At 42.5% G+C, this 14379-nt stretch overlaps 1 protein-coding gene across 1 annotated transcript in view; it reads right to left on the bottom strand.

The window, feature by feature from the left end:
• The window catches only part of LOC145354184 (interferon-induced protein with tetratricopeptide repeats 5-like), a 41259-nt gene that overhangs the window by 14338 nt on the left and 12542 nt on the right, over positions 1-14379 (bottom strand). Inside the window, exon 3 of the mRNA XM_080205257.1 lies at positions 12177-13424. Coding sequence (XP_080061383.1) covers positions 12177-13424 — 1248 coding nt within the window. The remainder of the gene's footprint in view (positions 1-12176; positions 13425-14379) is intronic.

Raw genomic sequence — 14379 nt, 5'->3', positions numbered from 1 at the left:
ATCTACACATCGGTGTCAATACTGAAGCAATTCCGATGAGCTTTACCTCATAATGTTGATCAGATGGGGATTGGGTCGAGTTCCTGTCTCAGCTTCACCTTTGTTTGAAATGATGAGTTGATCGAGGGCAGCATTGGGTTTGTTATGCCCTTTAGCTCATTAATTGATCCAGTCGTGAATTGCTTGAGATCGTTTCCTAAATGTGAATCGAAACTAAAGTGATTCAATTAAAAACAAAATAGATTTTCTATCCAGGAAAGAAAATGAAACTGTAAACCATTCTCCCCATTCACAAAAGCACGATGCCATTTTTGTTTGAGATGGATCTTCATGGAACTACTTCCAAACAAAGTGAGGTATTAAAGAGTTAATGTGCACTGTAGAGGGCAAGATGAACAATTGGGTTTGCAAGAACGGCAGAGAAGCAGCTCATGGGATCAAACTGTCAAAACAGATTAACTACAGGCTCCAACTTGCTGAGCCTGGCTGGGAGTGCAAGTTTAGCTGAGTATGTGATGATGATCTCTTTTGCATTAACAAATGGCGTATCCCAAAGCCATTATGCTTATGTTCTGATGGGTGAGTGTTGTAAGTAGTAAATGCAGATTTTAATAGGATGTTCTTTCTTATGCAGAAATTTCTGTAACTGCTCATTTTTGATTGAAGTGGGTGATGTGTGCTTAAGTCTAGACATTTTTGATTGAATCAGAAGATGTGTGTTTATGTCTTATTTGAAATCACATCTACCTAATGGGATTGTAAACTGTATAAAAGGGGTCAGCCTTGTTGTTTCGTGTGCTTTTTAGTAACTGACTTCCAGCACTGAGTGGAGGTTAAGTGGTAGAGGTTAGCCAGCCTACATATGTAGGACAAATAAAGACTTTGATTCTGACAATGGTTGGTCTTTGCCTTTGTATCAAGGATGGAAGAGTCTTGCGAGAAACAAACTTAACAATTGGCACTGCGAGCAGAGTTCCAACAAAGACCAATTTGTAGTGTTAAATAAAAGATTACGGCTCAAATGCCTCTACCTCATCTGTCAGTCACATCCTGTGATCTTTTGAACACACTTACACAATTTACTTCAATGGAGAGCACTGGGTGTGGATCAGAGCAATGCCGTGTGACACCCATCTCACTCATGCTTGAGGTGGTCTGCTCCATTCTCTCCTCCATTATGCTCCATGTGTTTGGAAAGTTCATAAATCGCATTGTACATTCTCTGCTGCTCCTCAGGGATTAGCTTTCTCATCAATAGCTCCAGTCCCTTTTAAAAGTTTAAACTTTATTTATTAGTCACAAGTAAGGCTTACATTAACACTGCAATGAAGTTACTGTGAAATTCCCCTTAGTCGTCACATTCCAGTGCCTGTTTGGGTCAATGCATCTAACCGGTACGTCTTTCAGACGGTGGGAGGGAACCGGAGCACCTGTAGGAAACCCACTCAGACACAGGAAAGAATATTGCAAACTCCACATACAATTTGACATAATCCTTATAGCTGATGCTAAAAAAGTTGTCTCTTTATAAGAACATAAGAAATAGGAGCAGGAGTAGGCCATCTAGCCCCTCGAGCCTGCCCCGCCATTCAATAAGATCATGGCTGATCTGTCGTGTCTCAGTTCCACATTCCCGCCCTCTCCCCATAACCCTTAATCCCCTCTCTTATCAAAAACCCATCAACCCGCGTCTTAAAAATATTTAGCGAGGTAGCCTCCACCACTTCAACGGGCAGAGAATTCCAGAGATTCACCACCCTTTGACTGAAGAAGTTCTTCCTCAACTCCGTTATAAACCGCCCCCCCCCTTTATCTTGAGGCTGTGCCCCCTAGTCCTACTGTCCTTTTTGAGCGGGAAGAGTCTCTCCACCTCTATCCTATCCATCCCATTCATCATCTTATACGTCTCAATGAGATCTCCCCTCATTCTTCTAAACTCTAACGAGTACAAGCCTAGTTTATTCAGCCTTTCCTCATAGCTCAACCCCCTCAACTCCGGTATCAGCCTAGTAAACCTCCTCTGCACTCCCTCCAAGGCCAAAAAATCCTTGCGTAAGTACGGCACCCAAAACTGCACACAGTACTCCAGCTGCGGCCTCACCAATGCCCTATACAGCCGCAGCAAGACCTCCCTACTTTTATACTGGGAAATGTCTTTTATCCACTTTTGGATAAAGTCAAGAGTGAGATTGAGCACGTTTTGCCGTAAGATCGTGAGGAATAGGAACAGGATTGGGCAACTCAGTCTGTCAAACCTGCTGTTCCATTTCATAAACTGATCCAACCAAACCCACTAAGTCCGTTTTCCTGCCTTTCCTTCATAACCCTTGATTCTGATTTAAAAACCTATCAATCTTTGAAAATGTTCAAGGACTCGATATCCACAGCTTCCTGGAGTAAAAAATTCCAAAGATTTACCACTCTTTGAGAGAAGAAATTCCTCCTCAAATCCACCTTAAATCAGCACCCGCTTATTGTCAAAGTTGGGAGGTAGGAAATTAGAATTGGGTATTTGTAAAATTGTATGTTAAAAGGTTTTTCTGTGCTTAGAAATTTAAAGTACAAGTACACTGAGAGCCCAAACTGAAACGTCAGTATTGAAAGGCCAAGCATTAGTTTTCAGCAAAACAACAAGCTTTTGAATTTAGCCAATCAATTTGAATTAGGCACTTTGAAATTTAATAGGTTTTTGATATCTATCTGATTTTTTGACAACCTACGACCAATCCTATTGTGGGAAATATTAATAAGTCATCATGGGTATAAAAGAAAGGGGCAGTGACACAAAGAGGAGAGAACAACTGCCAGAGCTCTCAGGTCTTGAAAGAAAGATACTCTCTGGCTGTCTTTGCTTCATCTGTATCTCAGAGAAAGCAGCAGTTAGATAGCAAAGGTGCCAAAGAAGGAAGAAGTTCCAGACAGAAGAATCAACAGAGAAGGCCCAGAATATTCCAGAAGACACAAAACCTGGTTATAATTCAGAGAGTGACTAAACTCTATTTTTGTCAGTGAGTGGGAGTTGTATTTATGAGAGCAGCGTACAATTAGAATCTTGTTTTATTTGGGAATCGTTAATAGTTAGAAGGGATTTATTCGGTTTGTTAATACTTTAGTTACATGATCCCTGATGCAGAATGGTAGCAGGTCCTCCCATGACCAGCCACCTCTGGTCTGGCTCTGCCCCTCAGTAACCCCCCACCCCCTTGTGCACTGCCCCCTTGGCACAGCCTGATGGGCAGTACCAGGGTGCCAGGCTGGCACTACTCCAGTGACACCCTTCCACTGCCCTGATCTTCCCTGGGCACCTCAATGGTCTCAGGTTCTACCGACAAGGCCACCATGACAGGTTCACATCACTGGCGACCAGCTGTGATTCTCCTTGCAAGTTCATATAGAGAAGTGAGCCTGGATGATGATGTCGCAGGGTCATTAAATCTATGTAAAACAGCTTTTAAATATATTTCAATAAATTAGTCTGCCTCATTCCGGAAATGGACAGGAGGCTGATTGCGCCAGATATCCGATGCCGATAAAATTGTGAGAAATTGATTTCTTGACTCTCTTGTGATCTTACCAGCTCACCCCACCCATCAGCTGGTGGGGTACAATGATAGGATCACCCCCCAAACTGTTCTAATTTTTCTCATATGACGTTCCCTCCATAGTCAGGAGCATCATGGTAAACCTCTTCTGTACTGTCTCCAATGATAATGTAGATTTCCTCAAATTAGGGGACCAAAACTGTAAACAACACTCTAAACATGGCATCACAAATATCTTCTACAGTTGTAGCAACATCAATGGACTTCAACGCGGATAAATGTGTAGTTGTCCATTTTGGCAGAACCAACGGGATGAACGAGTACACTATCAAGGGCAGAAGTCTGAGTAGTGTTGAAGAGCAGAAGGGTCCACAGGACTCTTAAATCGGTCTCGCAGGTGGAAGAGGTGGTCAAGAAGGCGTATGGTGTACTGGCCTTCATTCATCGAGGGATTGAGTTTAGGAGTCGGGAGGTAATGCTGCAACTTTATAAGACCCTTGTCAGGCCTCATTTAGAGTATTGTGCGCAGTTCTGGTCGCCTCACTATAGGAAAGATGTAGAAGCTATTGAGAGGGTACAGAGGAGATTTACAAGGATGTTGCCTGGACTGGGAGGCATGCCTTATGAAGTTAGGTTGAGGGAGCTGGGACTCTTTTCCCTGGAGAGACGAAGGTTGAGAGGCGACCTGATAGAGGTTTACAAAATGTTGAGAGGAATAGATAGGGTGGATTCTCAGAGGCTATTTCCCCGGGTTGAAATGGTTGCTACGAGAGGACACAGATTTAAGGTGCAGGGAGGGAAGTTCAGAAGTGATGTTAGGGGTAAGTTTTTCACTCAGAGGGTGGTGAGTGAATGGAATCGGCTGCCGTCAGTGGTGGTGGAGGCGAACTCGCTGGGGTCTTTTAAAAGACTTCTGGATGAGTATATGGGGTTTAATGAGATTGAGGGTTATAGATAGGTCTGTAGGTTGGTAGGTGTTGATGTGATCGGTGCAACTCGTGGGCCGAAGGGCCTGTTTGTGCTGTAGTGTTCTATGTTCTAACATCACTTGTATACTTCAACCCCCCTGAGGTAAAAGCCAGGGTTCTGTTTGCCTTCCTGTAATGTATTGAAAGTGGTTGTATTTCTTCCAGCATAACATCACGTGATCTTTAGTTTTCTGGACAAAAAGATGAAATATTCACTGAATTCTTCTTCTAATATCATGCATATATTGTATATATATATATCCAATTTTTTAAAAAAGAGGCAAAATACTTAGATTGCTCTTCATTATCTCAGTGAGACAAACTTTAGCTGGTTTTACAAAATGATGATAGCTTGAGAATTTTGTCCTGAGTTAAAGTACACTAATCTCAATTGGCTAATTTGTTCCTCATATTACAATATATTGTGTAAAATAGGAGAAATGTTACAGTAAATGTCTTAAAAGATCACAACCACAGAATGTCAACACCTCTTCTATTCTAGTTTAGTGTGGTGCAGTTATAAATCTCTGGATTCCAAAAATACCACTTGTATTAACATATTATGAAGGACTGAGGAGTTTAATTAATAGCCTGTATAGAAAAGTTATTTATGTTGCACTCATTAAATACAAATTCCAATACTGTTTTTCCTTGCATGTTAACTGCGCCCATGTAATTTCTTGCTTACAATTAGTAGAATTGATATATTTGAATTGTAATATCAGATACATTACAATTGTTTGTAGCATAATTTTGAGGTAACTGGGCTCATTAACCTACATCCACGGTATCCAATCTGCTTATTCATTTCCTTCAAATGACTACTGTTCTACCCAGCAGGATATTTCATAACTTCTATCTTGGGCAAAAAGACTTCCTCATGCGCAAATATGTAGGTGAAATAAACTGTTTTAATGACAAAATCAGAGAGATTCATGGGCTTTTGTGGCTCTTCCATCTTGGATTTGAATGAGCAACATCTTTTTAATAAAGCTGCATCATGTTTAACTACAACCCACTTCATTTCATTCCTTTTGTGCTGACCATTGGTCCATTTGTAATAATCTCAATTACTACGCTAGCTTCTTTAGGTTTCATGAACAAGGGCTGCCAAGTCCCTTTTGAGCTATAGCTTTCTGCAGTTGCTTCTCATTTTAAATAATAACCACCTTCAAATTCTTTCTTCCAAAATGAACACTCTCACATTTTCCCCCATTGAATTCCATTTGCCAATTTTCTGTCCTCTCTCATAACCTGTCAATATCTTTCCGTAAAATATTTATATCCTCCTTACAATCTGCCTTCTCACCCACCTTTGTATCATTGGCAAATTTGGCAACAGTATATTATGTTCCTTTCTCCAAATCATGAACGTGGACTGTGAAGAGCTGTGGTCCCGGCACTGATCATTATGGTACTCCACTGGTTACTGCCCTCCAACCTGAGAAAGATCCTCTTACCATTACTGACTGTTCCCTGTTATTTAGCCAATCCTTTATCCATGCCAGAGTATTGCCTCCAATAGCATGAGCTTCTATCTTGTGTAGGATCCTTTTTTTGTGGCACCTTATCAAATGAAAATCCAAATATACAACATCAACTGGTTCCCCTCTATCTACACTGGTTGTTACCTCCTCAAAGAACTCTACTAAATTTGTCAGACATGATTTCCCTCCATGAAATCATACCGTCTCTGCTTGACTAGACTACAACTTTCCAAATGCATTGCTATTCATTGTACATATATTATTTCTAATATTTTTCCAATAACTGAAATGAGACTAACTGGCCTGTAGTTTCCTGCATTTCACTTCTTTTCCTTTTTTGAAGAGTGATACCACATTGGCAGCTTTCCAATCCATTGGCACAGTTCCAGGACCCTAGGATTTTCGAAAACCATAGGGATTAACTCTCCATAGAACATAGAACATTACAGCGCAGTACAGGTCCTTCGGCCCTCGATGTTGCGCCGACCTGTGAAGCCAATCTAAAGCCATCTAACCTACACGATTCCAATATCATCCATATGTTTATCCAATGACCATTTAAATGCCCAGTAACTATGCCAACAAAGTGGTTTTCTGGAATGGTCACAGGATGGAAGCTTAACAATTCGATTAAGATCAAAGACTTGTCTCAATAAAAAATAATATCAGGGGAGCTTGAGAACCTCCCTTTGGCATCAGTGGGTGGAAGTCTTGTCAACTTTACAAAAAGTACAGTTTGTGTCAATTTAGATGCAAATAGTAGCTTTAGGCAGTTCCTTCAGAGAATGAACGCAGACTCTTAACCATTTCTGTAACATCATCCCCTCAATATTTTTTTAACAGGTTCGCTTTTGGAATTGCTTTTGCACCAGAGATATTCTGAAGAACAATGGGTGGAATCTTGAGCTCAGGCTCTCTTTCTGTGCGGGAACAGTGGCGCATGCTCAAAATCCAGAGAGTTTTGAAAAGCTTGATTCTTGCTGGCGAGATTCGCAATGTTGCAGTAGTCCCGTAGACAGAACACACTGTGGAACTTTGTGAACTTCATTTTAACATTGCGTAGAGCAATCGAGCTGGATATTGAGCCCGCTCCGAACAATCAGCTGGCGCCAACGTAACATCGCACCAGTGCCATTTACAACAGCTCTACATGAGTGTGAACCTGGCACCTTCGCCTCCAAGGAGGATATCAGAGGTGAGTGATTAGGCAGCCATTTCTCCTCAGCCTGTCCAGCACTCAAGCAGGGAGGACCCTGAGCTCACAGATAAGTATAGCTCAGGTCCGGGAGTGGGGACCATTCTTGCCATACGGTGGGGCGGATGAGGGGAAATGGGTGGGTCAGATGCCATGAGAAAATGGAGGCTCAGCCCTATTCATCCTTGTGCCTTACTTAAGAAATAATGTGGATATGTGGGCAACCGGGCACCAATTATTGGCTGCCATTGTCAACAGGGTTTCCCACTGAACGCACCTCCCCCACCTACCATCTTTGGGAAATGCTTGGCAGGAGTGTGCCAGCGGCAGGAACATGAGATCCCACTGGCATGAACGGGAGAAAAATTTCAGAATATGGGTCATGGGTTGGGATGTGTTCACGTCAGGCTGTCGGGGGTGGTGGGGGAGGCGGGAGTCTGGGGTGTCAGGCCAGGTCTGCCAGGGTGATCGGATACCAGGTCCAAGTGATGTGTGGGGCTATCGTGCAGGCCACTGAGGCAGTGTTGGGGTATGAGGAATACATATAGGGGACAAAGGGGAAAGTCATGTTGGGTTCTGGGATTGGGGTGAGGGTTGGGTGGGCAGGAGAAACCAATGACTATTGGTCTGGGTGTTTAGAATTGTTTCCCGGAGGTTTTAAATCTTACTTGGTAACTATTAGTGTACTTCTCACAAAGCCATCTAAAGTTTATGACTATTTTTAGATGGTTCCCAGTGCAGGACAATTACCCAGAGGTAGTTAACGCTTCTGGTCAATTGCCATGCAATGCTTTTCTGGGAAGTTCCAAGTGGGATACTCCAGTGTGTCATTTTGTGGTACCCCTCGAATCTGTGGAACTCAGATGTTACGGTCCTATCAATGCAAAATCCTGTCCTTGGAAAATGTACCAGCAACTTTGCAATGATTGACAAGTAAGGCATTTGAAGGATTGTGCCTCTGTGTGGTATATCGTCTTCATTTGTTGTGTTCGGCTAAACTTGGGAGCAACATTTGCATTGCTTGATCAGTGGAAAGAGCCAATTTGATCATAAATGTGACAAAAGTGAACTTGCCAAAACAGAGTTAAATTATATGGGCCAAAGTGTGGAACAAGGACAAGAGAAGCAAGGCTATCTTTGGCCGCCTTGTGCCTAAAATGAGAAATGTTTGTGGTATAGAGTCAACCTTTGCCATATTGTTCCCATGAAATTGGGAATGGGGAACATACTTTTGAATAGGATTCCATTTGCTAGGATACAGCCATGGGCAGCATTGGTTTGGGTAGCACTGGTGCAGTACATATACAGCAACAGTTGAGGGAGTCTCCGAGCATTACATCAGTGAAGACTGTCCGGCTGTTCAGTTCGATGTCCCATCCCCCCATTCTGTGTTCCTGACATCCCCAGTCATATTTTTAAAGGGAGGCCCTCCACTATTTGAGGTGGGAATTGTTGATTCCCGATGGATGAAGAAACTGTGGATAACCAAACATTATTCACATAATGGGTGATGCAGTTGACAGAGCACAATGCCCAAGTAAATAAGACCCAGTCAAATTCCATTGCTCAGTTGAGGAGATAAATGAGACTTTTAGCAAAATACCTAAAGATGTATAAAGAGCTTCAGAGCTTTCCCTTTGTTATTGTCCAGGATGGGCAGCGAGGTTGTATGTTGATTCCTGCTTTTGTTAAATGTGATATGTCCTCACAATGAGAGGTGTGTGATTCCACAAAGTTGAGGGACCTGTAATTTCTGGTAACTACAGCCAACTTGCGATTCATGGGACCTGTAGTAACCATCCTTTCATTCAACAAGGCTTTTTATGAAATGAGCAATGGAGTAAGGTTTTATTTCAGCGGTTTATGATCTCTTTCGTTACTTAGGGATACAATACAAGTTTTAGCTAGATTATAACCTGGATATTTTAAGAGTGCGGACATCTTTCTGTCGCAATGTACCACTCCATTAAAGAGTGTATGGAAGTGGGTTTCCAGATTTAGATACATAAGACTGTATGAAACAGTCCAATTTCTAAATGAAATGCAGGTTTATTAAATAACCAAAGATGCAATTAACTTTTCATGGAAATTTAATTGCAACATCAACAGTTCTAGTAAAGGCAAGTATATTCTTGCTTCTAATAGAGATTACAGACCTTTTTAATGTTACAGGAAGAGATTTGAGCTATCCATCGATATTTAAATTAGCATTTAACTTAAGTCTTGAGCAGAGAGTTTAGCAAGATGCCTCCATTCCAATCAAGGGGAGAGCTATCATCGCTACATTGCGGCAGTATGCATTTACCTTGAGAGATGTGTGAATGAATCAAATGGCTGTGTTGTCATGTTGTCAACCCCTCCCACGCGCCCCCCAATCCCCCACTCCCCCAATCATAAGTTCTCTGTCCTGATTTGCTACCCTAATTATCACACTAACTGTGGCGGATCCCTCCCAAGGAATTGGCGTGCAGACCATGCTTTTCACCTGACTGTGTATAAGACTGTTGTCCTTGGGTGGCTGAACCTGTGGTATGTCCTGGTACATGAATCACCTGACAATCGCCTCTGTCTGCTGATGGAGAATGCCTTCTCAAAGTGATCCATGTTTCCTCTGTGATTAGTAAAACCTGCCTGTTCCCAGGACACCCAATCCTGGTTGCAACTCCCGTTGCAATGGTCACCATCAGTACAAATTAACTTGGCTTTTAATAGGGTCTGCTTGTTCTAAAGCACACCGTAACACTGCTGCTTTAGCGTACTGTGTTCTCTGCTGACCAACAGGTACGGCTACTAATTCCTACAGATAAAAAGAAGAAAGAATACCTCCTGTATATGTTGTTTAGGTATATGAACTAAGATTTATGGGGTTCACTTGTTTGCAATAACCCCTCCAAATGTAAATTTATATAAGGTTCTAGAGGCTTAGCCATTTGGAAAGACAAACACTTTAAATTATGAATTCAGAAACTTTATTAACGATTATGAAGGTAACAAGTCAGAAAGATAAAATGCAAAGTATCAATTAACAGTAATTAGCAGTAATTATGAGAAGAAAACTTAACTTGAACAATTGAAGAGATTTCAGCAACTTCAGTGACAACATCAGAAACAGCTCTCAGCATATTGCTCTCTTCCCAGCTCTCCTCTTCTCTGCCTCTGTCGCTGCCTCTCTCTCCTCTGTGCTATATACATCTTTCTCTTTACAGCTCTCGCTCCATCTTTCTCTGACTGACTGCCTCTGCCTTCCCTTCCTTTCTGACCACCCTTACCCAAAGGGTAAGGAGATTCAGAGGGGATTTGAGAAAATCATCTTCACTCAGAGGGTGGTGGGGATCTGGAATGCACTGTCTGGGCAGGTAATGGAGGCCGGGAAGCTTACAACTTTTAAAAAAATGTTTGTATTAGCTCACAAAATATAACATTCAAGAACATTGGACAAGTGCAGGAGAATGTGATTAGCGCACCTTTAGTCATTGGCGATGCAGATTAGATGGGCCAAAGGGCATTTTTTCTGTGCTGTATGACTATGGGCAGAATTTTCCTCTCCCACCCGCCCTGGAAATGGTAGCGGGTGGGGGTGGACCGTGTGAAGGTCCGTTGACCTGGGGCGGGAATCTTTGGCCTTGGAGTGAGTGCTGCCGGAAAATCCCACCCTACGACTCCACTGCAAATAAAAAATGTAGGCGCATTCAATCTAAGTGAGGTGGCAACCCAGACTCTAGGCTGGTTTATTGCCAAGAACACCTCAGGAAGAAGATAAATGTCAACAAGTTGTTGTTTAGACCATGTAAAGCCTCCTGAAGTGAACTGATTAATCAGGCTCCCCAAATCTTGCCAATAGACTCTAAAAATGCAGGATTGAAGACAGTGCAATCAGGGCCTTTATCAAGCGGATCTGTAACTTGCCACAATGGGTAGAGTGGCTGGAGCATAAGGGAATGCAAAGGGCACTGGCTGGGTGCCAGATCCTCAATCCGTAGAGTCTAATGTATCAGAAAGCTTATTGTTAAGTTGTTCCTGAGCTGTAAGCATGTTAATGGAGGACTCTGTTGTAGGGTTATCTGCTTTCCCTGTCTCCTCAGCTGGTATGGTGGAGTGCTTGCAGACATGATGTTCACCATCTATATTTGGCATCAGTTTATAACTATCTCCCAGTTCTCTAGGTTACATTAGAATTGGATGGAGATGATTTTAAATTGACCCACCCTGCTGGAAACTGGGTTAAACTGCTCACCCAAAGTGGGCGGGGTCCTCATTAGCATACACGAACTGACCTCCAGTGACATCGTTGGGCTCCGACTGCGCTGCCAACTCTGTCCTGATCCCCGGGCCCAGAATCTACAGAAATCAGCCAGTTTCCAAATCCCCTCACCCAAAATCCACCTGGAGTTAAAATCAGGCCCATGTTAATTTTCTTACTGCTTTAAACAAGTTTGTGTAATTCATAAAGAATTATTGTGACCTGTCCAATAAGATCAATTGTCTTGAATTCCCCAAATTCTTAGGTAATATGGTCCTTTTCACACTCAGTAAAAGCTCGATGGGTTAGGAAATAAATGCTATTTGTTTAGTTGACCGATATGGTTAATGCACCTGAATGAAACAGAGGGATTTTTAATAATTACAATAAATGATTATTTGAAAGTTAAACACATGAACAAATACTCATTGGAACGAAGGAGCCATTAAAATATAAATGAAAATGTAGCTACCTAAACCTGTTTATAAGTCAGGGCCTTCAGTGCACTTCCCAAACTAGGTTTAGCTTTAGTTGGTACACTTGTCGTCGGCCTCTAAGGCGCAATTCACAAACAGCACTTACATAATCTTCATTATCAGGATCAAAATGCTTTTCAAACAACTCTCAGTCTACAGCCTTTCTCCACCCAATTGGCGCAGGAATCCATGAACTCGAAGGGCCTCACTGTCTCTCGGATTCTGGCGAAGGCGTCTTGCTGCTATTGCCTCCAGGTTTTCTCGACACCTTTTCTGTTCAGTTGAGTTATAATTGACTTTCATTCCTTCCAGAAAATGGTCAATGGCGTTCGATTCTGATCTAATGTGATTGAGTTCAAATAACCCAGCCTGTAAACATATTGCCTGCTTATTCTCTGGACGTATACCCTCCAGTGTCAGGAGATGGTTGTAGATCTCCTTTGCTTTGTGATATTCTTTATTTAATGAGCAGATTCCTGCTAAATCCAGGCGCGGTTTGATAGATGTTAATGGTCGCTTTTCAGAAGCTTTTTGAAAATGAAACTTGCATAGTTCGATCAGTTCAGCTCTTTGTTGAGGAGCATCATTGCGAGTTCCTTTGCTGCCTGAAGAATTCATCAGTTTATACAATTTGGTTCTGTAACACGCACCTATTTGATGGTGTAAGAAAGTAGAGTTTGGGGTAATTTCTAATCCTTTCTTCAACAGTTCCACAGCTTTTTCCACATCTCCTTTTGTTCTGTAGAACTTTGCTGCATAACGAAGCACATATGGAAGGTCAGGGGATTTCTGCAATGCTTCTTCAATGAATTTCAGTGCTTCTTCCTTCTGATTGAACTGTTGTAGTTTTAGAGCCAGCAGCACCATGGCTTCAGTGTGATCTGGATCAAGCTCCAGCACACGTCTCAACTGCTTCATTGCTTCACTGGGCCCATGACTCTCTGGGGTACCAGAAAACCATTCCAGACGAAACAGAACAGTCGCGTATCCAACAATGTATTCTGTGTTATCTGGATCTTCCTTCAGAGCCTTTATAAAACACTCCATTGCGTCTTCATAATATCGAGCAGTAGAGCTCAGCAGAGCCCAACCCTTCTCCCCGTACACTTCAGGTATCATTGCTGTATACCGAGAGGCATCAGGGAATTGTTGACAGATCCTCTCCAGTTTGTCGAGGTAGGACTGAGCCTCTGTCAGTTGTCCCATGTGATAATTGACCCAGGCACGGTTTCCATAGGTGACAATGATTCTTTTTTCAAATTCATCTTCATGATTCTCCCTCAGAATCTTTTCAGCTTCCTGTAAGTTTTGAATCGCCTCCTCACAGTTTCCTTGCAGACAGTTTACAAAAGCGAGTTGGTTATAAGATGTGGCTTGATATTTCACATTGAGCTGTATTGAATCTTCTAATCTTTGCTTCATATCGTCCAAGTCAATGTTTTCTTTCTGTGGCGCCCAGGTGAAGTGACATTGAAGCCAATCGAGCTTCACTTTCACCAAATCCTCCTGCCTGTTACTGTAAGGGGAGAAAAAACCAACTTTTGCTTACTCATGATCCATTGATGGTGGCTGTTGTATTAGATCCTGGCCTGTTAGTCACTGCTCAGTTGCTCCACAATCCCTTCCACTCACAATGATATGAACAACAATGCCTGTTGCATTTGCCCAGTGCATCTCCCTGCTATTCTTGCATCCTACTCTGCAATAGGAGCACGCTCACTACATTGTGAATGCTAATTCTAAAACACAAATCCTTTCAACCCCAGTCAGATAGGGAGCTGCTTGTTGATGGCTAAAGACCAGGAAGCCTGTTTTGCAGTTAAGGGTGAGGGGGCGGTTGGGTTTTTGTGTTGGGTGGTGGAGAATGGTTGCTCTCAGACAGGGGAGAGATTCAGGCCAAGATGCTTTATTATCACTATTTTTTCTCTATCCATAGAACCATAGAACCCTACAGTGCAGAAGGAGGCCCTTCGGCCCACCGAGTCTGCACCGAACACAATCCCACCCAGGCTCTACCCCCTATCCCTACATATTATACCCACTAATCCCTCTAACCTATGCATCCCTGGACACTAAGGGGCAATTTCTTGGCTTGGCCAATCAACCTAATCCGCACATCTTTGGACTGTAGGAGGAAACCGGAGTACCTGGAGGAAACCCACGCAGACACGAGGAGAACGTGCAAACTCCACACAGACAGTGACCCATTGTTACCTTGGGTGGATAATCTTAAATGTTCGCAGAAAACTTGGGCCACTTCGTACACAAATCAGATATTTTCTTGCCAGCCTTTATTCACTGTGTACTGTAACCCTGAGCTCTATTGCCTTTGCCTTCTGAATAATATTCGATTTGGCAAACGGCAGGGTCTGTTTAAATGAGATGTAACTTGGTACATTTCATGACATTAATTTAGTTTATATGACAAATGGGGATTAAAAATAATTTCAGCATAATTCACAATAAATTGA

Source organism: Carcharhinus amblyrhynchos, chromosome 17 (genome assembly GCF_965287045.1).
Source record: "Carcharhinus amblyrhynchos chromosome 17, sCarAmb.v2.hapA, whole genome shotgun sequence".
In the NCBI taxonomy this organism is placed as follows: Eukaryota; Metazoa; Chordata; class Chondrichthyes; order Carcharhiniformes; family Carcharhinidae; genus Carcharhinus; species Carcharhinus amblyrhynchos.
This window is presented reverse-complemented; position numbering and strand designations above follow the sequence as displayed.